The 26259-nt window shown below is 50.0% G+C and overlaps 1 protein-coding gene across 3 annotated transcripts in view; it reads right to left on the minus strand.

Moving 5' to 3' along the window:
* The window catches only part of LOC139563516 (A-kinase anchor protein 6-like), a 258152-nt gene that overhangs the window by 38050 nt on the left and 193843 nt on the right, over positions 1-26259 (minus strand). For all 3 annotated transcript variants that reach the window (XR_011672571.1, XM_071382233.1, XM_071382234.1), the window contains exon 10: positions 11564-11710. Coding sequence is in view for 2 of the 3 variants with exons in the window: in XM_071382233.1 (XP_071238334.1) it covers positions 11564-11710 (147 nt within the window). In the remaining variant the exon portion in view is untranslated. The remainder of the gene's footprint in view (positions 1-11563; positions 11711-26259) is intronic.

Below are 26259 nucleotides of genomic sequence, written 5' to 3' on the forward strand. Positions count from 1 at the left end.
TGGGAGGTGAGAGAGGGCATCGATGGGAGGAGAGAGAGAGGGCATGATGGGAGCAGAGAGAGAGGGCACAGATGGGAGGAGAGAGAGAGGACACGGATGGGATGAGAGAGAGAGGGCATGATGGGAGGAGAGAGAGAGGGCACGGATGGGAGGAGAGAGAGAGGGCATGATGGGAGGAGAGAGAGAGGGCACGGATGGGAGGAAAGAGAGAGGGCATGGATGGGAGGAGAGAGAGAGGGCAAAAATGGGAGAAGAGAGAGAGTCCACGGATGGGAGAAGAGAGAGAGGATATGGGTTGGAGGAGAGAGAGAGGACATGGGTGGGGGGAGAGAGCGAGGACATGGGTGGGAGGAGAGAGAGAGGACATGGATGGGAGGGGAGAGAGAGAGGACAAGGGTGGGATGAGAGAGAGAGGACATGGGTGGGAGGAGAGAGAGAGGACATGGGTGGGAGGAGAGAGAGAGGACATGGGTGGGAGGAGAGAGCGAGGACATGGGTGGGAGGAGAGAGAGAGGACATGGGTGGGAGGAGAGAGAGCATGGATGGGAGGAGAGAGAGAGGACATAGATGGGAGGAAAGAGAGGACATGGATGGGAGGAGAGAGAGAGGACATGGGTGGGAGGAGAGAGAGAGGACATGGGTGGGAGGAGAGAGAGAAGGGACATGGGTGGGAGGAGAGAGAGAGGACATGGCTGGGAGGAGAGAGAGAGGACATGGGTGGGAGGAGAGAGAGAGGACATGGGTGGGAGGAGAGATAGAGGACATGGGTGGGAGGAGAGAGAGAGGACATGGGTGGGAGGAGAGAGAGAGGACATGGGTGGGAGGAGAGAGCGAGGACATGGGTGGGAGGAGAGAGAGAAGACATGGGTGGGAGGAGAGAGAGAGGACATGGGTGGGAGGAGAGAGCGAGGACATGGGTGGGAGGAGAGAGAGAGGACATGGGTGGGAGGAGAGAGAGAGGACAAGGGTGGGAGGAGAGAGAGAGGACATGGGTGGGAGGAGAGAGAGAGCATGGATGGGAGGAGAGAGAGAGGACATGGGTGGGAGGAGAGAGAGAGGACAAGGGTGGGATGAGAGAGAGAGGACATGGGTGGGAGGAGAGAGAGAGGACATGGGTGGGAGGAGAGAGAGAGGACATGGGTGGGAGGAGAGAGAGAGCATGGATGGGAGGAGAGAGAGAGGACATGGGTGGGAGGAGAGCGAGAGAGAGGACATGGATGGGAGGAGAGAGAGGACATGGCTGGGAGGAAAGAGAGGACATGGATGGAAGGAGAGAGAGAGAGAGGACATGGGTGGGAGGAAAGAGAGAGGACATGGATGGGAGGAAAGAGAGGACATGGATGGAAGGAGAGAGAGAGAGAGGACATGGGTGGGAGGAAAGAAAGGACATTGGTGGGAGGAGAGAGAGAGGACATGGGTGGGAGGAGAGAGAGAGGGCATGGATGGGAGGAGAGCGAGAGGACTTGGGTGGGAGGAGAGAGAGAGGACATGGGTGGGAGGAGAGAGAGTGGACATGGGTGGGAGGAGAGAGAGAGGACATGGATGGGAGGAGAGAGAGAGGACATGGGTGGGAGGAGAGAGAGTGGACATGGGTGGGAGGAGAGAGAGAGGACATGGGTGGGAGGAGAGAGAGAGGACATGGATGGGAGGAAAGAGAGAGCATGGATTGGAGGAAAGAGAGGACATGGATGGGAGGAGAGAGAGAGGACATGGGTGGGAGGAGAGAGAGAGAGGACATGGATGGGAGGAGAGAGAGAGGGCATGGATTGGAGGAAAGAGAGGACATGGATGGGAGGAGAGAGAGAGGACATGGGTGGGAGGAGAGAGAGAGAGGACATGGGTGGGAGGAGAGAGACAGGACATGTGTGGGAGGAGAGAGAGAGGACATGGGTGGGAGGAGAGAGAGAGGACATTGGTGGGAGGAGAGAGAGAGAGGACATGGATGGGAGGAGAGAGAGAGGACATGGATGGGAGGAAAGAGAGAGCATGGATGGGAAGAGAGAGAGAGAGGACATGGGTGGGAGGAGAGAGACAGGACATGTGTGGGAGGAGAGAGAGAGGACATGGGTGGGAGGAGAGAGAGAGGACATGGGTGGGAGGAGAGAGAGAGAGGACATGGGTGGGAGGAGAGAGAGAGGACATGGGGGGGAGGAGAGAGAGGACATGGGTGGGGGGAGAGAGAGAGAGGACATGGGTGGGAGGAGAGAGACAGGACATGTGTGGGAGGAGAGAGAGAGGACATGGGTGGGAGGAGAGAGAGAGGACATGGGTGGGAGGAGAGAGAGAGGACATGTGTGGGAGGAGAGAAAGGACATGTGTGGGAGGAGAGAGAGGGGACATGGGTGGGTGGAGAGAGAGAGGACATGGGTGGGAGGAGAGAGAGAGGACATGTGTGGGAGGAGAGAAAGGACATGTGTGGGAGGAGAGAGAGGGGACATGGGTGGGAGGAGAGAGAGAGGACATGGGTGGGAGGAGAGAGAGAGGACATGGGTGGGAGGAGAGAGAGAGGACATGGGTGGGAGGAGAGAGAGAGGACATGGGTGGGAGGAGTGAGAGAGGACATGGGTGGGAGGAGAGAGAGAGGACAAGGGTGGGATGAGAGAGAGAGGACATGGGTGGGAGGAGAGAGAGAGGACATGGGTGGGAGGAGAGAGAGAGGACATGGGTGGGAGGAGAGAGAGAGGACATGGGTGGGAGGAGAGAGAGAGCATGGATGGGAGGAGAGAGAGAGGACATGGGTGGGAGGAGAGCGAGAGAGAGGACATAGATGGGAGGAAAGAGAGGACATGGATGGGAGGAGAGAGAGGACATGGCTGGGAGGAAAGAGAGGACATAGATGGGAGGAGAGAGAGGACATGGCTGGGAGGAAAGAGAGGACATGGCTGGGAGGAAAGAGAGGACATGGATGGGAGGAGAGAGAGGACATGGCTGGGAGGAAAGAGAGGACATGGCTGGGAGGAAAGAGAGGACATGGATGGGAGGAGAGAGAGAGGACATGGATGGGAGGAGAGAAATACGACATGGGTGGGAGGAGAGAGAGAGGACATGGATGGGAGGAAAGAGAGGACATGGATGGAAGGAGAGAGAGAGAGAGGACATTGGTGGGAGGAAAGAAAGGACATTGGTGGGAGGAGAGAGAGAGGACATGGATGGGAGGAGAGAGAGAGGACTTGGGTGGGAGGAGAGAGAGAGGACATGGGTGGGAGGAGAGAGAGTGGACATGGATGGGAGGAAAGAGAGAGCATGGATGGGAGGAGAGAGAGAGGACATGGGTGGGAGGAGAGAGAGAGGACATGGGTGGGAGGAGAGAGAGAGGACATGGGTGGGAGGAGAGAGAGAGGACATGGATGGGAGGAGAGAGAGAGGACATAGATGGGAGGAAAGAGAGAGCATGGATGGGAAGAGAGAGACAGGACATGTGTGGGAGGAGAGAGAGAGGACATGGGTGGGAGGAGAGAGAGAGGACATGGGTGGGAGGAGAGAGAGAGAGGACATGGATGGGAGGAGAGAGAGAGGACATGGGTGGGAGGAGAGAGACAGGACATGTGTGGGAGGAGAGAGAGAGGACATGGGTGGGAGGAGAGAGAGAGGACATGGGTGGGAGGAGAGAGAGAGAGGACATGGATGGGAGGAGAGAGAGAGGACATGGATGGGAGGAAAGAGAGAGCATGGATGGGAAGAGAGAGAGAGAGAGGACATGGGTGGGAGGAGAGAGACAGGACATGTGTGGGAGGAGAGAGAGAGGACATGGGTGGGAGGAGAGAGAGAGGACATGGGTGGGAGGAGAGAGAGAGAGGACATGGGTGGGAGGAGAGAGAGAGGACATGGGTGGGAGGAGAGAGAGAGAGGACATGGATGGGAGGAAAGAGAGAGCATGGATTGGAGGAGAGAGAGAGGACATGGATGGGAGGAAAGAGAGGACATGGATGGGAGGAGAGAGAGAGGACATGGGTGGGAGGAGAGAGAGAGGACATGGGTGGGAGGAGAGAGAGAGGACATGGGTGGGAGGAGTGAGAGAGAGGACATGGGTGGGAGGAGAGAGAGAGGACATGGGTGGGAGGAGAGAGAGAGGACATGGGTGGGAGGAGTGAGAGAGAGGACATGGGTGGGAGGAGAGAGAGAGCATGGATGGGAGGAGAGAGAGAGAGGACATGGAAGAGAGGAGAGAGAGAGGACATGGGTGGGAGGAAAGAGAGGACATGGATGGGAGGAGAGAGAGAGGACATGGATGGGAGGAAAGAGAGGACATGGATGGGAGGAGAGAGAGAGGACATGGGTGGGAGGAGAGAGAGAGGACATGGGTGGGAGGAGAGAGAGAGGACATGGGTGGGAGGAGATAGAGAGGACATGTGTGGGGGGAGAGAGAGAGCATGGATGGGAGGAGAGAGAGAGGACATGGGTGGGAGGAGAGAGAGGACATGGATGGGAGGAGAGAGAGAGGACATGGGTGGGAGGAGAGAGAGAGAGGACATGGGTGGGAGGAGAGAGAGGACATGGGTGGGAGGAGTGAGAGAGAGGACATGGGTGGGAGGAGAGAGAGAGGACATGGGTCGGAGGAGTGAGAGAGAGGACATGGGTGGGAGGAGAGAGAGAGAGGACATGGGTGGGAGGAAAGAGAGAGCATGGATGGGAAGAGAGAGAGTGCACCGATGGGAGGAGAGAGAGAGGGCACGGATGGGAGGAGAGAGAGAGGGCATGGATGGGAGGAGAGAGAGAGGACATGGATGGGAGGAGAGTGAGGACATGGATGGGAGGAAAGAAAGGACATTGGTGGGAGGAGAGAGAGAGGACATGGATGGGAGGAGAGAGAGAGGACATGGATGGGAGGAGAGAGAGAGGACATGGATGGGAGGAGAGAGAGGGGGCATGGATGGGAGGAGAGAGAGAGGGCATGGATGGGAGGAGAGAGAGAGGGCATGGATGGGAGGGGAGAGAGAGGACATGGGTGGGAGGAGAGAGAGAGGGCATGGATGGGAGGAGAGAGAGAGGGCATGGATGGGAGGAGAGAGAGAGGGCATGGATGGGAGGAGAGAGAGAGGGCATGGATGGGAGGAGAGAGAGAGGGCATGGATGGGAGGAGAGAGAGAGGACATGGATGGGAGGGGAGAGAGAGGACATGGGTGGGAGGAGAGAGAGAGGGCATGGATGGGAGGAGAGAGATGGGGCATGGATGGGAGGAGACAGAGAGGGCATGGATGGGAGGAGAGAGAGAGGGCATGGATGGGAGGAGAGAGAGAGGACATGGATGGGAGGGGAGAGAGAGGACATGGATGGGAGGGGAGAGAGGACATGGATGGGAGGAGAGAGAGAGGACATGGATGGGAGGAGAGAGAGGACTTGGATGGGAGGAAAGAGAGGACATGGATGGGAGGAAAGAGAGGACATGGATGGGAGGAGAGAGAGGACATGGATGGGAGGAGAGAGAGAGGACATGGATGGGAGGAGAGAGAGGACATGGATGGGAGGAGAGAGAGGACATGGATGGGAGGAAAGAGAGGACATGGATGGGAGGAGAGAGAGAGGACATGGATGGGAGGAGAGAGAGGACATGGGTGGGAGGAGAGAGAGGACATGGATGGGAGGAAAGAGAGGACATGGATGGGAGGAAAGAGAGGACATGGATGGGAGGAGAGAGAGAGGCCATGGATGGGAGGAGAAAGAGGATATGGATGGGAGGAGAGAGAGGACATGGATGGGAGGAAAGAGAGGACATGGATGGGAGGAAAGAGAGGACATGGATGGGAGGAGAGAGAGGACATGGATGGGAGGAGAGAGAGAGGACATGGATGGGAGGAGAGAGAGAGGACATGGATGGGAGGAAAGAGAGGACATGGATGGGAGGAAAGAGAGGACATGGATGGGAGGAAAGAGAGGATATGGATGGGAGGAGAGAGAGAGGACATGGATGGGAGGAGAGAGAGGACATGGATGGGAGGAGAGAGAGAGGACATGGATGGGAGGAGAGAGAGGACATGGATGGGAGGAGAGAGAGGACATGGATGGGAGGAGAGAGAGAGGAAATGGATGGGAGGAAAGAGAGGACATGGATGGGAGGAGAGAGAGGACATGGATGGGAGGAGAGGAGAGAGAGAGGACATGGATGGGAGGAGAGAGAGAGGACATGGATGGGAGGAGAGAGAGAGGACATGGATGGGAGGAAAGAGAGGACATGGATGGGAGGAGAGAGAGAGGACATGGGTGGGAGGAAAGAGAGGACATGGATGGGAGGAGAGAGAGAGGACATGGATGGGAGGAAAGAGAGGACATGGATGGGAGGAGAGAGAGAGGACATGGATGAGAGGAAAGAGAGGACATGGATGGGAGGAGAGAGAGAGGACATGGATGGGAGGAGAGAGAGAGGACATGGATGGGAGGAGAGAGAGGACATGGATGGGAGGAGAGAGAGAGGACATGGATGGGAGGAAAGAGAGGACATGGATGGGAGGAGAGAGAGAGGACATGGATGGGAGGAGAGAGAGAGGACATGGATGGGAGGAGAGAGAGAGGACATGGATGGGAGGAGAGAGAGGACATGGATGGGAGGAGAGAGAGAGGAAATGGATGGGAGGAAAGAGAGGACATGGATGGGAGGAGAGAGAGGACATGGATGGGAGGAGAGGAGAGAGAGAGGACATGGATGGGAGGAGAGAGAGAGGACATGGATGGGAGGAGAGAGAGAGGACATGGATGGGAGGAAAGAGAGGACATGGATGGGAGGAGAGAGAGAGGACATGGGTGGGAGGAAAGAGAGGACATGGATGGGAGGAGAGAGAGAGGACATGGATGGGAGGAAAGAGAGGACATGGATGGGAGGAGAGAGAGAGGACATGGATGAGAGGAAAGAGAGGACATGGATGGGAGGAGAGAGAGAGGACATGGATGGGAGGAGAGAGAGAGGACATGGATGGGAGGAGAGAGAGGACATGGATGGGAGGAGAGAGAGAGGACATGGATGGGAGGAAAGAGAGAGGACATGGATGGGAGGAGAGAGAGAGGGCATGGATGGGAGGAGAGAGAGAGGACATGGATGGGAGGAGAGAGAGAGGACATGGATGGGAAGAGAGAGAGGACATGGATGGGAGGAAAGAGAGGACATGGATGGGAGGAGAGAGAGAGGACATGGATGGGAGGAGAGAGAGAGGACATGGATGGGAGGAGAGAGAGAGGACATGGATGGGAGGAAAGAGAGGACATGGATGGGAGGAGAGAGAGAGGACATGGATGGGAGGAGAGAGAGAGATGACATGGATGGGAGGAGAGAGAGAGGACATGAATGGGAGGAAAAAGAGAGAGGACATGGATGGGAGGGGAGAGAGAGAGGACATGGATGGGAGGAGAGAGAGAGGACATGGATGGGAGGAGAGAGAGAGGACATGGATGGGAGGAGAGAGAGAGGACATGGATGGGAGGAGAGAGAGGACATGGATGGGAGGAAAGAGAGGACATGGATGGGAGCAGAGAAAGAGGACATGGATGGGAGGAGAGAGAGAGGACATGGATGGGAGGAGAGAGAGAGGACATGGGTGGGAGGAGAGAGAGAGGACATGGATGGGAGGAGAGAGAGAGGACATGGATGGGAGGAGAGAGAGAGGACATGGGTGGGAGGAGAGAGAGAGGACATGGATGGGAGGAGAGAGAGAGGACATGGATGGGAGGAAAAAGAGAGAGGACATGGATGGGAGGGGAGAGAGAGAGGACATGGATGGGAGGAGAGAGAGAGGACATGGATGGGAGGAGAGAGAGAGGACATGGATGGGAGGAGAGAGAGAGAGGACATGGATGGGAGGAGAGAGAGGGCATGGATGGGAGGAAAGAGAGGACATGGATGGGAGCTAGAGAAGAGAGGACATGGATGGGAGGAGAGAGAGGGACATGGATGGGAGGAGAGAGAGAGGACATGGATGGGAGGAAGAGAGAGGACATGGATGGGAGGAGAGGGAGAAGAGAGGACATGGATGGGAGGAGAGAGAGAGGACATGGATGGGAGGAGAGAGAGAGGGCATGGATGGGAGGAGAGAGAGGACATGGATGGGAGGAGAGAGAGAGGACATGGATGGGAGGAAAGAGAGGACATGGATGGGAGTAGAGAGAGAGGGCATGGATGGGAGGAGAGAGAGAGGACATGGATGGGAGGAGAGAGAGAGGGCAAGAATGGGAGGAGAGAGAGAGTCCACGGATGTGAGAAGAGAGATAGGGCATGGATGGGAGGAGAGAGAGAGGACATAGGTGGGAGGAGAGAGAGAGGACATGGATGGGAGGGGAGAGAGAGAGGACATGGATGGGAGGGGAGAGAGAGGACATGGGTGGGAGGAGAGAGAGAGGACATGGATGGGAGGTGGGAGGAAAGAGAGGACATGGATGGGAGGAGAGAGAGAGGGCATGGATGGGAGGAAAGAGAGAGGGCATGGATGGGAGGAGAGAGAGAGGGCATGGATGGGAGGAGAGAGAGAGGACATGGATGGGAGGAGAGAGAGAGGACATGGATGGGAGGAGAGAGAGAGGACATGGATGGGAGGAGAGAGAGGACATGGATGGGAGGAGAGAGAGATGACATGGATGGGAGGAGAGAGAGAGGACATGGATGGGAGGAGAGAGAGGACATGGATGGGAGGAGAGAGAGAGGACGTGGATGGGAGGAAAGAGAGGACTTGGATGGGAGTAGAGAAAGAGGGCATGGATGGGAGGAGAGAGAGGACATGGATGGGAGGAGAGAGAGAGGACATGGATGGGAGGAAAGAGAGGACATGGATGGGAGGAGAGAGAGAGGACATGGATGGGAGGAGAGAGAGAGGACATGGATGGGAGGAGAGAGAGAGGGCATGGATGGGAGGAGAGAGAGAGGGCATGGATTGGAGGAGAGAGAGAGGACGGATGGGAGGAAAGAGAGGACATGGATGGGAGGAGAGAGAGAGGGCATGGATGGGAGGAAAGAGAGAGGGCATGGATGGGAGGAGAGAAAGAGGGCATGGATTGGAGGAGAGAGAGAGGACGGATGGGAGGAAAGAGAGGACATGGATGGGAGGAGAGAGAGAGGGCATGGATGGGAGCAGAGAGAGGACATGGATGGGAGGAGAGAGAGAGGACATGGATGGGAGGAGAGAGAGAGGACATGGATGGGAGGAGAGAGAGAGGACATGGATGGGAGGAGAGAGAGAGGACGTGGATGGGAGGAGATGATGAGAGGAGCATGGATGGGAGGAGAGAGGACATGGATGGGAGGAGAGAGAGAGGACATGGATGGGAGGAAAGAGAGGACATGGATGGGAGAGAGAGAGAGGACATGGATGGGAGGAAGAGAGGACATGGATGGGAGGAGAGAGAGAGGGCATGGATGGGAGGAGAGAGAGAGGACATGGATGGGAGGAGAGAGAGAGGACGGATGGGAGGAAAGAGAGGACATGGATGGGAGGAGAGAGAGAGGGCATGGATGGGAGGAGAGAGAGAGGGCATGGATGGGAGGAGAGAAAGAGGACATGGATTGGAGGAGAGAGAGAGGACGGATGGGAGGAAAGAGAGGACATGGATGGGAGGAGAGAGAGAGGGCATGGATGGGAGCAGAGAGAGGACATGGATGGGAGGAGAGAGAGGACATGGATGGGAGGAGAGAGAGAGGACATGGATGGGAGGAGAGAGAGAGGACATGGATGGGAGGAGAGAGAGATGACATGGATGGGAGGAGAGAGAGAGAGGACATGGATGGGAGGAGAGAGAGAGGACATGGGTGGGAGGAGAGAGAGAGGACATGGATGGGAAGAGAGAGAGAGGACATGGATGGGAGGAGAGAGAGATGACATGGATGGGAGGAGAGAGAGAGGACATGGATGGGAGGAGAGAGAGGACATGGATGGGAGGAGAGAGAGAGGACGTGGATGGGAGGAAAGAGAGGACTTGGATGGGAGTAGAGAAAGAGGGCATGGATGGGAGGAGAGAGAGGACATGGATGGGAGGAGAGAGAGAGGACATGGATGGGAGGAAAGAGAGGACATGGATGGGAGGAGAGAGAGAGGACATGGATGGGAGGAGAGAGAGAGGACATGGATGGGAGGAGAGAGAGAGGGCATGGATGGGAGGAGAGAGAGAGGGCATGGATTGGAGGAGAGAGAGAGGACGGATGGGAGGAAAGAGAGGACATGGATGGGAGGAGAGAGAGAGGGCATGGATGGGAGGAAAGAGAGAGGGCATGGATGGGAGGAGAGAGAGAGGGCATGGATTGGAGGAGAGAGAGAGGACGGATGGGAGGAAAGAGAGGACATGGATGGGAGGAGAGAGAGAGGGCATGGATGGGAGCAGAGAGAGGACATGGATGGGAGGAGAGAGAGGACATGGATGATGGATGGGAGGAGAGAGAGAGGACATGGATGGGAGGAGAGAGAGAGGACATGGATGGGAGGAGAGAGAGAGGACATGGATGGGAGTAGAGAGAGAGGACATGGATGGGAGGAAAGAGAGGACATGGATGGGAGGAGAGAGAGAGGCTGCTGAGACCAGTGCTAGAACAGGAACATGCCCTGCTAATTGAGAGTGGCAATCATATTTTTCATGTTTAGAGATTAGATGATCAGAGATTAACCTAAAATTAGCCTACAAGAGCAATACACAATTGAACCCCAGTCGGTCTGATAAGGATCAACATGCCATCCATGTCGTACCATTAACAGGATCATCAAGACTAGAGCAGGCAGGCGTCTCCGATCCGATACCATCTCCTGCTTTCCTGGCTGAGATCCAAGCTTGGGTTTAAAGATGAGCTGCCCCCCTCTAAACAGGGGGGTGGATGGTGGGGGGTATACAAGGCAGGGCACCTACTGTACTGCATTTGGTGATGCCTGATTTGTATTGTGTATGTGTTGCATAGATAACAGGGTTGAGGGGTGGGAGAAGGAGCCCCAGCCCTGTTCATCATTTCAGAGGTGTAGCAGCCAGGGTTTATCCTAATTTACTCACTTCAATTAAGCTGCTAGCCAGCTAAATCTCCATAGGGTTCCCTGCTAAGAAAGAGAAGGGCTATGTCCCAAATGGCACCCTATTCCCTATTTAGTGCACTACTTTTGACCAGAGCCCTATGGTAGTGTACTACATAGGAAATAGGCTGTCATTTGGAATGCAACCAGGTTCTTAGGTGGGATATTGACCTGCATTAGTGCACAGGAGTCTGACAGAACTGACTGGGTGGACAGGCAGATCAACTGTTTTATTTATGCAGGCAACAATGAGTTACCCAGAAGAGGTCATATCATCATGTTGACCCATTCTGTCCCCTTTTTAATTTGTAATTTATTTAACCTTTATTTAAACTAGGCAAGTCAGTTAAGAACAAATTTTTATTTACAATGACGGCCTAGGTACAGTGGGTTAACTGCCTTGTTCAGGGGCAGAACGACAGATCTTTACCTTGTCAGCTCGGGGATTCGATCTAGCAACCTTTCGGTTACTGGCCCAACGCTACCTGCCGCCCCATACTTGGCTGCCTTTTGACAATAAAAACAATCTCACTCTTTTCTGCATCTGGTGCATTAACAGTAGAGGAAGAGGTGTAATAGAGGTACTGTGTGTGTGTGTTCACCTGTAGCTGGTCCCATTTGTGTGTCATGGCATTGATTCGCTCGTGGAAGTCCGGGGGCAGCTGTGCTCCGCTCCTCTGCAGGCTCTCGGCCCAGCCCAGGAGGTGGGTCTTCTTAGGGAGCCACATCCTCATCTCCACACTGTTCCCCTGGGGACAGACACATGGAAGAGACATGGAAGAGACATGGCTGAGACATGGCTGAGACATTGTCTGCACACTACATACAGCACATACTGTAGAGCAGAGTTGCTCAAGATCCACAGCACTGACTATGTCATCCATTACACTGGTGAACACAGCACTGACTATGTCATCCATTACACTGGTGAACACAGCACTGACTATGTCATCTATTACACTGGTGAACACAGCACTGACTATGTCATCCATTACACTGGTGAACACAGCACTGACTATGTCATCTATTACACTGGTGAACACAGCACTGACTATGTCATCCATTACACTGGTGAACACAGCACTGACTATGTCATCCATTACACTGGTGAACACAGCACTGACTATGTCATCCATTACACTGGTGAACACAGCACTGACTATGTCATCCATTACACTGGTGAACACAGCACTGACTATGTCATCCATTACACTGGTGAACACAGCACTGACTATGTCATCCATTACACTGGTGAACACAGCACTGACTATGTCATCCATTACACTGGTGAACACAGCACTGACTATGTCATCCATTACACTGGTGAACACAGCACTGACTATGTCATCCATTACACTGGTGAACACAGCACTGACTATGTCATCCATTACACTGGTGAACACAGCACTGACTATGTCATCCATTACACTGGTGAACACAGCACTGACTATGTCATCCATTACACTGGTGAACACAGCACTGACTATGTCATCCATTACACTGGTGAACACAGCACTGACTATGTCATCCATTACACTGGTGAACACAGCACTGACTATGTCATCCATTACACTGGTGAACACAGCACTGACTATGTCATCCATTACACTGGTGAACACAGCACTGACTATGTCATCCATTACACTGGTGAACACAGCACTGACTATGTCATCCATTACACTGGTGAACACAGCACTGACTATGTCATCCATTACACTGGTGAACACAGCACTGACTATGTCATCCATTACACTGGTGAACACAGCACTGACTATGTCATCCATTACACTGGTGAACACAGCACTGACTATGTCATCCATTACACTGGTGAACACAGCACTGACTATGTCATCCATTACACTGGTGAACACAGCACTGACTATGTCATCCATTACACTGGTGAACACCAGCACTGACTATGTCATCCATTACACTGGTGAACACAGCACTGACTATGTCATCCATTACACTGGTGAACACAGCACTGACTATGTCATCCATTACACTGGTGAACACAGCACTGACTATGTCATCCATTACACTGGTGAACACAGCACTGACTATGTCATCCATTACACTGGTGAACACAGCACTGACTATGTCATCCATTACACTGGTGAACACAGCACTGACTATGTCATCCATTACACTGGTGAACACAGCACTGACTATGTCATCCATTACACTGGTGAACACAGCACTGACTATGTCATCCATTACACTGGTGAACACAGCACTGACTATGTCATCCATTACACTGGTGAACACAGCACTGACTATGTCATCCATTACACTGGTGAACACAGCACTGACTATGTCATCCATTACACTGGTGAACACAGCACTGACTATGTCATCCATTACACTGGTGAACACAGCACTGACTATGTCATCCATTACACTGGTGAACACAGCACTGACTATGTCATCCATTACACTGGTGAACACAGCACTGACTATGTCATCCATTACACTGGTGAACACAGCACTGACTATGTCATCCATTACACTGGTGAACACAGCACTGACTATGTCATCCATTACACTGGTGAACACAGCACTGACTATGTCATCCATTACACTGGTGAACACAGCACTGACTATGTCATCCATTACACTGGTGAACACCGCACTGACTATGTCATCCATTACACTGGTGAACACAGCACTGACTATGTCATCCATTACACTGGTGAACACAGCACTGACTATGTCATCCATTACACTGGTGAACACAGCACTGACTATGTCATCCATTACACTGGTGAACACAGCACCGACTATGTCATCCATTACACTGGTGAACACAGCACCGACTATGTCATCCATTACACTGGTGAACACTGCACTGACTATGTCATCCATTACACTGGTGAACACAGCACTGAGTATGTCATCCATTACACTGGTGAACACAGCACTGAGTATGTCATCCATTACACTGGTGAACACAGCACTGACTATGTCATCCATTACACTGGTGAACACAGCACTGACTATGTCATCCATTACACTGGTGAACACAGCACTGACTATGTCATCCATTACACTGGTGAACACAGCACTGACTATGTCATCCATTACACTGGTGAACACAGCACTGACTATGTCATCCATTACACTGGTGAACACAGCACTGACTATGTCATCCATTACACTGGTGAACACAGCACTGACTATGTCATCCATTACACTGGTGAACACAGCACTGACTATGTCTTCCATTACACTGGTGAACACAGCACTGACTATGTCATCCATTACACTGGTGAACACAGCACTGACTATGTCATCCATTACACTGGTGAACACAGCACTGACTATGTCATCCATTACACTGGTGAACACAGCACTGACTATGTCATCCATTACACTGGTGAACACAGCACTGACTATGTCATCCATTACACTGGTGAACACTGCAGCCCCCCTGCTGCACATAAAGGCAAACAAACATTTATAATTATACAAGCGCTGATATTTTGTGCCATAAACTGAGCATGTGTGTGTTTAACTCTGCGTCTGTAAGCAGGTCTCCATCCAGCCTTCTAGAGTCCGAAGTTTACCTACACTTAGGTTGGAGTCATTAAAACTTGTTTTTCAACTACTCCACAAATGTATTGTTAACAAACTATAGTTTTGGCAAGTCGGTTAGGACATCATTTTTCCAACAATTGTTTACAGACAGATTATTTAACTTATAATTCACTGTATCACAATTCCAGTGGGTCAGAAGTTTACATACACTAAGTTGACTGTGCATTTAAACAGCTTGGAAAATTCCAGAAAATGATATCATGGCTTTAGAAGCTTCTGATAGGCTAATTGACATCATTTGAGTCAATTGGAGGTGTACCTGTGGATGTATTTCAAGGCCTACCTTCAAACTCAGTGCCTCTTTGCTTGACATCATGGGAAAATCAAAAGAAATGTATATTATATTGTAAAATATATATTGTAGACCTCCACAAGTCTGGTTCAACCTTGGGAGCAATTTCCAAATGCCTGAAGGTACCACGTTCATCTGTACAAACAATAGTACGCAAGTATAAACACCATGGGACCACGCAGCCATCATATCGCTCAGGAAGGAGACGTGTTCTGTCTCCTAGAGATGAACGTACTTTGGTGCGAAAAGTGCAAATCAATCCCAGAACAACAGCAAATGAACCCTGTGAAGATGCTGGAGGAAACAGGTACAAAAGCATCTATATCCACAGTAAAACGAGTCCTATATCGACATAACCTGAAAGGCCGCTCAGCAAGGAAGAAGCCACTGCTCGAAAACCGCCATAAAAAAAACAGACTGCGGTTTGCAACTGCACATGGGGACAAAGATAATACTTTTTGGAGAAATGTCCTCTGGTCTGATGAAACAAAAATAGAACTGTTTGGCCATAATGACCATCGTTATGTTTGGAGGAAAAAGGGGGAGGCTTGCAAGCCAAAGAACACCATCCCAACCGTGAAGCACGGGGGTGGCAGCATCATGTTGTGGGGGTGCTTTGCTGCAGGAGGGACTGGTGCACTTCACAAAATAGATGGCATCATGAGGCAGGAAAATTATGTGGATATATTGAAGCAACAGCTCAATAATCTCACTCTTTCGTCCATAATAATCTCATCATGTAGGCCATACCTGCACTGTATCTGCGATCGAGCTGTTGGCTGGAGCACACTGCCGAGACCAGACAGGACACATTTGCTATATAATGCAACATTTCCAGTGTCAAAACCATCAGAAGTGTTGAAAATGTGATGGAAAACCATTTAACTTGTATTTTTTACTCAGTACATGGGAATTTAACTGCGAAATGTATGTGCACTAAGTCATCACAAACAGCCTTTTAGACGCAACAAGTACATTTGATGAAAACATCTCTGGTGGGAAAATTAGCATTTTGTTTTTATGCAGATTTTTTTATATTTGCATGAAAATCTGTCCCCAATTGGATGGAAACCTACATTGTGTTTGTGTATATACACTAACAAGGAACTTCTTCAGAGAAGGACATCAGTAATACATTCTTTCAACAGGAATGTAATTGGACAGAACTCAGATTCTGTCCAATGTCAGATTGGACAGATAAACTATACATATTATAGAATGGAATATGTTTAAAAACTGACATTTTCAGTTAAATTGCTGAGGAAAAGCTTACTGTAACAGTATGAAAATTTACGCTCTTCAATCTCACATCTTTTTGGTTAATTTCTCTCTCTTCCCTCCCGTTTCATTTTCTGCATCAATAGCTACTTGATTCTAGTTTTTGGTTGTCATTTATCATTACAGCCCAGCCACATTTTAATATTTAAATGAGCTACTGTTTTTTCCGTTTTCTAACTGTCATCTGTCCAGGAACCATTTTTCATTGTTGTTTTTTTATTGGAGACTGTATCACACTTCCTCTAAAGCTATCCATCCCTTTCTGATGTTTAATAGTGCCACCTGTAAAAGTAAATGTGTTACCTTCTAACTATCAGGAAATAATCCAATTTATTTGCTGACAGCAAATATTGATTTCAGGAGTCTTCTTGTGTTTAGAAATGGCACACCATTGATGGAAAGTCAAAACATTGCAGGAGAATAAAGTAGATAAGTTATTAAAATGCATGAGATCCAGAACTGGGAGATTAATGCTGAGAAGGATCTTTGATCAAATACACTGAATGCACTGGTGAGTTACAGCCCCCAGTCTGGTGTCAACGCTAGAATAGCCAAGGATCTGCATACCTTAAATAAAGTTGTGAAATAGCGTTGGTAGGATCACAGGACAAAGTAATATAGTACACCTGTGCACAACATTCGAGAGCACAGCTTTAAGACTTGATGCTTGTTAAGACAAGAGTTTTAGGAAAAATATGTTAGATTTACAGGTGTATAGTGTCAGTGGGGGGTGGGGGCAATGGAATATAACTGTGTGCGCACCAAAAAAAGAGAGTCACGTGGTAAAAAGATGAGCAAAAATCATCAAGGAATCATAACTTTAATTCATTCCACATATTAATGAGTAAGTACAAAAGACTGGAAATGTCAGAAGAAATGCAGTCATACATGAAAACATTTAATGCATTTTTGTAGATTCATCTTATCTATTAAAGTAAAGTTTCTTTTCTTTTCAGAGTTTGTAATGTGTTGAGACAACAGAAGTACGACTCCATGAAGTGAGTTGGATGCCTCCGTATTTAAATGAATTTATACACAGTTATATAGTTAACACATTGCCAGCCACCATGAACCAGGCACTATGAAAACTCACAGTTAACATCTTAACATAATCCAAATTCCTTACAGGTCAAACATGACCACATATTAATCATAAAGATGACATTAAATGAGAATATTCACACATTCCAGTGCTTGTAAATACTAAGCTTGCAAATCTCAATGCTTGTAAAGCCTAGCAATGGAATGGGCCACCTCTAACTGGTAAAATAGCATGTTGTGGTGGTAGAGATTCCTCTATGGGGAATATGGTCTCTTTTACCAACAAAGTCTAAAGACAACAAAGCCAACAAAGATGATAATTACTTCATCAATTTTGGGGCGGGGGGGCGTTCATTGACGTCGTGCCAAGCCAACATCCTCACTATCTACAATTTGCTGTTGACAGAGTCAAAGGAGAGGAAGACGAGCTGGAGAGGAGAGGAGGAGAGAGAAACCCTCCATTGATGAGAGAGAGAGAGAGCCCCTGCAGCTGATGAGAGAGGGGCTCTGTCTCCCTGATAGATGGACAAGCTCCAGCCATGAAAGAACAGGAAGAAATATTCAGTGTGTTCTTTAAGAGGAAAAGAAAACATCAAACCCTTGATTCAGAGATAATTCTAGACTGTTTTTGAAAAATGGAAGCACTAAGTTGTTGAGTGGGGTTTTGTGTGTGTGTGTGTGTGTGCGTGCGTGCGTGCGTGCGTGACTGAGTGAGTGAGTGTGTGTGTAATGAAAATCACCCCGGTTGAAAAAATTCTGCTCAAATGGGTCTGGAACAAAAGGCCTTGAAACACTGTTAATTGTCACCATGGTGACCAGAAGAATAAGCCATTTTACAACTGGTATAGAAGGCTCACATTGAGCTCACAGTGAGTCAAGAGTTTCTTTTTCCCTGCTTCTTAGTGTTAAAGAACAAGGTGCCCAGTCACTCTGGGGTCAGCTACAGACCCAGGAGAATTTCCACCGGCTGTTCCAGATTTCATCTAGCGTGGAATCTTTCTGTGTTTAATGAAAGACACACAGAAGACGAAAAAAAACTTTAAAAGAAGCAAACAAATTGGATAAACAATGTGATCATTCAGGGAACCATGAATTCAGAGAAAAGGTTGAGTCAAGAGAAGTGTAGGATGCTATTGGCCCATACAATGTGAATTCTGACCTGTGGCCCAAGGAACCATGGGAATTCTGTCACTGGCATAACTGCAGACAGTAGTGATAACACTAGGTGGACAGCAAGACGGAATCCTCCTCTCTACGTCCCTCTCTCCATCATTCTGTCCAATAAGGATGCATTACACAGATTTCCAAAGTGCTAATGAGAAACTCAAGAGGATCAATAGACAAAGAAGCACCCAGTCAGCCCAGAGATTGGTAAAGAAAAAAGGAACAGCAGGGTCTTTGATATATTTGATATACTTGCTGCTGGACATCTAAACTCCTTACAATAGCTTCTCGTTTGAAATTATGTGATCAGGGTCAAAATATTTTTTTATTCTCTTTTTAACAACCACTCTCAGTTGGACTTTTGTTGAATAATCTCTCTCTCTCTCTCTCTCTCTCTCTCTCTCTCTCTCTCTCTCTCTCTCTCTCTCCCTCTCTCTCTCTCTCTCCCCATAGGCAGCCCATGGCTAATGCCATTCAGTGGCAAACAAAGACAGTCTTTATCCCAGCCCTGGGTCCTAAGCTCAGCTGCATGCAGTTTGAAGGAATCTGATACAGAGGAGAGTGAGAGGAAAGAGAGTGAGAGAGAGAGATAGATAGATAGAAGGAAAGAGCGAGAGAGAGAGTGAGAACGAGGGAGGGAGAGAGAGAGATACAGAGAGAAAGACAGAGAGAGAGAGAGGAGAGAGAGGGTTCAAACCCCAAGCCCACACTGCTCCACTCCTCTCCAAGCCTGGTTGGTATTTGTCTTTACCAGACAAACACAAGAAACAATGTAATCAGCCAAGACAACCATTTTTTTTGTGAGGGAGAAAACCCCCAAACTATGGATCGTTTTGCCCGGCTGGGCCTCAGTGAGAAGACCAAGAAGGAGTGCTTGGCTGGGTGGTAGGCATCGCTAAGCAGCACAGTTTGTTTAATCACAAATGTATATCCTACAGGAAAGCATAAACCAGGCAGCTGAACACACTGGGAGGGTTGGCTGCCACCTGTCTAGCTGAATAAAACAGTAGACATACTGTAATAACTTTGCTCCACAATGTGCCATGTACATGAATATCACACGGACCTGAGCAGTATACATGGTACCTTTCAAGTAGATGGGAAACATTTTATATCTGCAGTGTCATTTGAAATTGGCAGAACTGTCCGAGTAAATTACATTTGAAGATTTTGAATAGGTTTCTTTCTTCTAGCTTATTCCATTTGAATTACCTGGGAAATCATATTACATAGCCATGCATTGTTAAATGGTCCTACGTTGCATTATCCATGATATAAATGAAATGACAAATATTTGATCTACTAATAGAAGATCATAAAACTACACTATATATACAAAAGTATGTGGACACCCCTTCAAATGAGTGGATTCGGCTATTTCAGCCACACCCGTTAATGACAGGTGTATAAAATCAAGCACACAGCCATGCAATCGCCATAGACAAATATTTGCAGTAGAATGGCCTTAATGAAGATCTCAGTGACTTTCAATGTGGCAACGTCATAGGATGCCACCTTTCCAACAAGTCAGTTTGTCAAATTTATGCCCTGCTAGAGCTGCCCCAGTCAACTGTAAGTGCTGTTATTGTTAAGTGGAAATGTCTAGGAGCAACAACGGCTCAGCCGCGAAGTGGTAAGCCACACAACCTCACAGAACGGGACTGCAGAGTGCTGAAGCGCGTAACAATCGTCTGTCCTCGGTTGCAACACTCACTACCGAGTTCCAAACTGTCTTTGGAAGCAACGTCAGCACAATAATTGTTTGTCAGGAGCTTGGGGAAGGCCCTTTCCTGTTTCAGTATGACAATGCCCCTGTGCACAAAGTGAGGTCCATACATAAATGGTTTGTCGTGATTGGTGTGGAGCAACCTGACTTGCCTGCACAGAGCCCTGACCTCAACCCCATCGAACACCTTTGGGATGAATTGGAACACTGTCTGAGAGCCAGGCCTAATCACCCAACATCAGTGATTGACCTCACAGTCACTCTTGTGGCTGAATGGAAGCAAGTCCCTGCAGCAATATTCCAACATCAAGTGGAAAGCCTTCCCAGAAGAGTGGAGGCTGTTATAGCAGCAAAGGGGGGACCAACTCCATATTAATGCCCATGATTTTGGAAGGAGATTTTCGACGAGCAGGTGTCCACATACACTACATGACCAAAAGTATATATTTTTTAGTATTCCTCATTAATAATTGAATTCTAATTAAATCACCAGCGGTTTGTGCTGCGAAAGAGCAGCATTTTATATCCATGTGGAAGGTTTTCCCACAGCCCTTCTCCTCTCCCAGACCCTCTCCTCTCCCAGACCCTCTCCTCTCCCAGACCCTCTCCTCTTTCAGACCCTATCCTCTTCCAGACCCTATCCTCTTCCAGACCCTCTCCTCTCCCAGACCCTCTCCCAGACCCTCTCCTCTCCCAGACCCTCTCCTCTCCCAGACCCTCTCCTCTCTGACCATTGGGGCTGTCTTATTGTGACTGATGAGCAGGAACGATGGAGATGAATTTGGACCCTATAGATGGATGGATGAATGGATGGATGGATGGATTGAATTGAGTTCCTCAACAGTCCTCTTTCTTTTTTCCTCCCTGAAAAAGACTAGCCTCGTAAACAGGCCGAGGAGCTCCCTCTCTCTGATAAAGGGCAGCACCCAGTGGCTCCTTCGTCACTGTAATACAAGAAAAAGTTTACTTTGAAGATGAGGACGACGGAGAGAGAGAGAGAGAGAGAGAGAGAGAGCGAGGGAGGGAGGGAGGGAGGGAGGGAGGGAGGGAGGGAGGGAGGGAGGGAGGGAGGGAGAGGACGGATAAAAATCCCTCCCTCCTTTTTCTCTCTCTCTTAATGTCTCAGTCCAAACAAAACATTTCTTAGCAGACAATTAATTGTTCATTTTAAAGATCCTTGGAGCGGCTAGGAGCACGGCTGACTGAAAATAGTTGAATTCCTCCTCCTAGCCCTGTCCGTCCACAGTGAAGGAGAGAAAGAGCAAGATAGAAAGAGAGAGAGAGAGAGTGGGGGGGATTGAACTGAATGAAAAAAAGCCTTTGGAAAATAGCTGCAATCAGGCGTGGCCGCTCCTCTCTCTTCTCTCACTCTCTCTCTCCCTCGACTCTCTCTGGCCGCGGGGGGGGGGGGGGTGGGGGGGACGACGACGACGACGACAACATCCGTGGACATCTATAATGGGATTGAGCCTAGAGGTATTTGACAAGCCGAGCTCTAGGGTCAAAGTGCTTTATAATGAGAAGCTGAATGTGTCTTATAAAAGTCAGGTGGCAGAAAATGAAGAAACTGACAAAGATGCAAACAGATCACTATGAATTGTAACAGCACGCAGTAATCAAAAGATAAGCCCTTTACATGACCATTTTGGTAACGTCTGCTCCAGTGGAGGCTGCTGAGGTGAGAACAGCTCATAATAATGGCCGGAACAGAGCAAATGGAATGGCATCAAACACCTGGAAACCATGTGTTTGGTACCATTCCACTGATTCCACTCCAGTCATTACCACAAGCCCGTCCTACCCAATGAAGGTGCCACCAACCTCCTGTGGTCTACTCACTTCTCATATAGTTACTGATGCATCTAGACTCCTAGGAAGAAACATGCTTCAGCTAACGGAGAAATAGGTCTAGAACTCCATCCATGCATGGAAACCCCTGAACAGTTAGAAAACATCTTTACATTGCGGGTACTTGACCCTGGTTGTGTTATATTCAATATTTCTCCTCAATCTGAGTGAGTGTCTTTGAATTGCTGCCAGAGCTGCTTCTACACATTTCGTCAAACAGCAGGTGAGACGGGGCGTCCCTGAGGAGCTCCACAACACTGCAGCACTGCCTCAGAGCTGGGGGATCTACTTCACAGAGCAGAGAACACACCTTCAAACTGAAACTCTCTCACTCACTCTCTCACAGTCCCAATCCACCTAGAGTATTACCTTTTCCAAGCCTGATGCTTTTATGTGGGAACTTAAAGTCATTTAACATTTCAATCAGTATTTTTTAGAAGGGTATTTTTTTATTTAAAAAAATTATAATTTAGAAATAAAGAAAAACACATTTAGACAATGACATTGTAAATTAGGATCGGCGCATAGCTCTGTGTCATTTCTGTGTTCTGAGGCATGGAAATGTATTAATTAAGGATCTTTTTCTTCTTCGTTCTCTGGCTTGGTATTAATTTCTCTGTGTGTGTGTGTCTGACTGTCAGGTTGGCTGGAGCTTACCTAAATAGATGACAGAGGCTGCATCCCAAATGGCTCCCTATCCCTATATAGTGCACGACATTTGACCAAAGCCCTGGTCAAAAGTAGTGTACTACATAGAGAATCAAGTGCCATCTGATTAGGATGTCATTCCTAATGACTTGGCGGCTAACAAAGACTACAGTAAATGTGTTGATATTTAAATCTACAGGAAAAAGTCACCTTGTCGCTATCTGTTTCTAAGCTACATGGTTAGTTTGTACATGTTGTTTGTGACTGCGTTGCATTGGGGAGGGGCTCCATCTACGAATAGAGAGAGAGAGAGAGTATGGAAACTACAGTGTGGCGCACATAGCAGGATGGGTATTTGACTGTCTGTGGCTGGCTGGCTGCGGACTCGGAGGCCCTGGACGTTTTGGCCAGCGTTGAAAGGAGAAAAAGACAACCATGTTGTTTGCCTTGCCATTCAGAGGAGCAAACAGTTCTCTTCAGAAGGAGAAATAAAAGCGGGACAAAATGACATCACTACATCAAAATGCCATTACAATTGTCCTTCAGCCTAAAAGCAATCTTAAATCAACCAAACCATCTGTAATTTGTCTTCCTAATAAGTCAGCACTATACCCGTCACGGTGCGTTTTCCCTCTCCCTCTGCCAACTTCAATGCCATGGAAGTATTTGCTAACAATTAGAGCACAAGCACAACCCCCCAACATTACTTTCATGCTGTATGAGTAAACTTTGCAAAGTTCCCACAGTGCTTCTTCTGGATGAAATGCTAATTCTGCTCAATCGCCTAGCTACGGGGAAATCCTATTTTTTCAATGGGCTAACGGGGGGGGGGGGGGGGGGGGGGAATTGAGAGAGAGGAGGAGTAAGAGAGTGAAGAGAGAGGTAGAGAGAGGGATATGAGAGGGAGGTGGTTGAAAGAGAGAACAAGAACGAGAGAGGAAGGAGAGGAGGAAGAGGAGAGAGAGAACTAAAGAGACACAGAGAGAGGAGGGAGAAAGATATATATAGAGAGAGAGAGAGAAAGAGAGAGGGGAAAGAGAGGGGACAGAGGAAAGAGAGGGGTAAAGAGAGGGATAGGAAATAAGCTTCTACTAGGTTTCAGAGTCATGGCCCTGGAAAGAAAAGACAGGCTCAGGAATTCCCTGGGTATCCCTGTACATACACGTACACTAAAGTTCAGTCTAGCCTGGGTATCCCTGTTTAAACAAGTACACTAGAGTTCTGTCTAGCCTGGGTATCCCTGTACATACAAGTACACTAGAGTTCTGTGTAGCCTGGGTATCCCTGTATATACAAGTACAGTAAAGTTCAGTCTAGCCTGGGTATCCCTTTTTAAACAAGTACACTAGAGCTCTGTCTAGCCTGGGTATCCCTGTACATACAAGTACACTAGAGTTCTGTGTAGCCTGGGTATCCCTGTATATACAAGTACACTAAAGTTCAGTCTAGCCTGGGTATCCCTGTTTAAACAAGTACACTAGAGCTTTGTCTAGCCTGGGGTCTAGTCACCACCATACTAGTGACCCAACCACTGGCCCCCAATCAATCCCCTCATCCCTCCCTCCATCCATCCCCTCATCACTCCACCTCTCCATCCATCCCCTCATCAGTCCTGCCTTTCCCCCATCCATCCCCTCATCAGTCCATCCATCCCCTCATCAGTCCAGCCCTCCCTCCATCAATCCCCTCATCAGTCCAGCCCTCCCTTCATCCCCTCATCAGTCCAGCCCTCCACCCATCCCCTCATCAGTCCATCCATCCCCTCATCCCCTCATCAGTCCAGCCCTCCACCCATCCCCTCATCAGTCCATCCATCCCCTCATCAGTCCAGCCCTCCGTCCATCCCCTCATCAGTCCAGCCCTCCGTCCATCCCCTCATCAGTCCCTCCATCCCCTCATCAGTCCAGCCCTCCGTCCATCCCCTCATCAGTCCAGCCCTCCGTCCATCCCCTCATCAGTCCAGCCCTCCCTCCATCCCCTCATCAGTCCAGCCCTCCCTCCATCCCCTCATCAGTCCAGCCCTCCCTCCATCCCCTCATCAGTCCCTCCATCCCCTCATCAGTCCAGCCCTCCGTCCATCCCCTCATCAGTCCATCCATCCCCTCATCAGTCCAGCCCTCCGTCCATCCCCTCATCAGTCCAGCCCTCCGTCCATCCCCTCATCAGTCCAGCCCTCCGTCCATCCCCTCATCAGTCCAGCCCTCCCTCCATCCCCTCATCAGTCCAGCCCTCCCTCCATCCCCTCATCAGTCCAGCCCTCCCTCCATCCCCTCATCAGTCCAGCCCTCCCTCCATCCCCTCATCAGTCCAGCCCTCCCTCCATCCCCTCATCAGTCCAGCCCTCCCTCCATCCCCTCATCAGTCCAGCCCTCCGTCCATCCCCTCATCAGTCCAGCCCTCCCTCCATCCCCTCATCAGTCCAGCCCTCCCTCCATCCCCTCATCAGTCCAGCCCTCCGTCCATCCCCTCATCAGTCCAGCCCTCCCTCCATCCCCTCATCAGTCCAGCCCTCCATCCATCCCCTCATCAGTCCAGCCCTCCGTCCATCCCCTCATCAGTCCAGCCCTCCATCCATCCCCTCATCAGTCCAGCCCTCTATCCATCCCCTCATCAGTCCAGCCCTCCGTCCATCCCCTCATCAGTCCAGCCCTCCATCCATCCCCTCATCAGTCCAGCCCTCCCTCCATCCCCTCATCAGTCCATCCATCCCCTCATCAGTCCGTCCATCCCCTCATCAGTCCAGCCCTCCCTCCATCCCCTCATCAGTCCAGCCCTCCCTCCATCCCCTCATCAGTCCAGCCCTCCCTCCATCCCCTCATCAGTCCAGCCCTCCATCCATCCCCTCATCAGTCCAGCCCTCCGTCCATCCCCTCATCAGTCCAGCCCTCCCTCCATCCCCTCATCAGTCCAGCCCTCCAGCTCCATCCCCTCATCAGTCCAGCCCTCCCTCCATCCCCTCATCAGTCCAGCCCTCCCTCCATCCCCTCATCAGTCCAGCCCTCCCTCCATCCCCTCATCAGTCCAGCCCTCCCTCCATCCCCTCATCAGTCCAGCCCTCCCTCCATCCCCTCATCAGTCCAGCCCTCCGTCCATCCCCTCATCAGTCCAGCCCTCCCTCCATCCCCTCATCAGTCCAGCCCTCCCTTCATCCCCTCATCAGTCCAGCTTTCCACCCATCCCCTCATCAGTCCATCCATCCCCTCATCAGTCCAGCCCTCCCTTCATCCCCTCATCAGTCCAGCCCTCCCTCCATCCCCTCATCAGTCCAGCCCTCCCTCCATCCCCAATCCACTATCCTGTGAACCTCCTCCCACTCAAAGTGTTTCATGCCTGCCAGCCACCACAGCTTTTATCTCAGCATATTGACTCAACCTGTTTGCCCTTCGATGAGTAAAAGACCAAATAGACCTTAAAACATACAGTCGCTAATACTGAACATGGATGGTTGGTTTCTGTATGAATTTCGCTTTCAAGTGGGCTATGTGTACATGAGAGTGCTATTTCAACAGGATTGGATATGAAATACCAACCGTTATGTGCATCTTGAATTAGAGACAAATATATACTATATTCTAAAATGTGGTGTGTGGACCTATTGTGATTTCATTTACCATCACATTCAACATGAATACATCTAAATGATCACTTCTGAAGAGGAAGTGTTTTTCTCCTCTCTGAAAGCTCTAACCTTTGCATAAGCTGCA

This window comes from Salvelinus alpinus, chromosome 34 (genome assembly GCF_045679555.1).
Source record: "Salvelinus alpinus chromosome 34, SLU_Salpinus.1, whole genome shotgun sequence".
In the NCBI taxonomy this organism is placed as follows: Eukaryota; Metazoa; Chordata; class Actinopteri; order Salmoniformes; family Salmonidae; genus Salvelinus; species Salvelinus alpinus.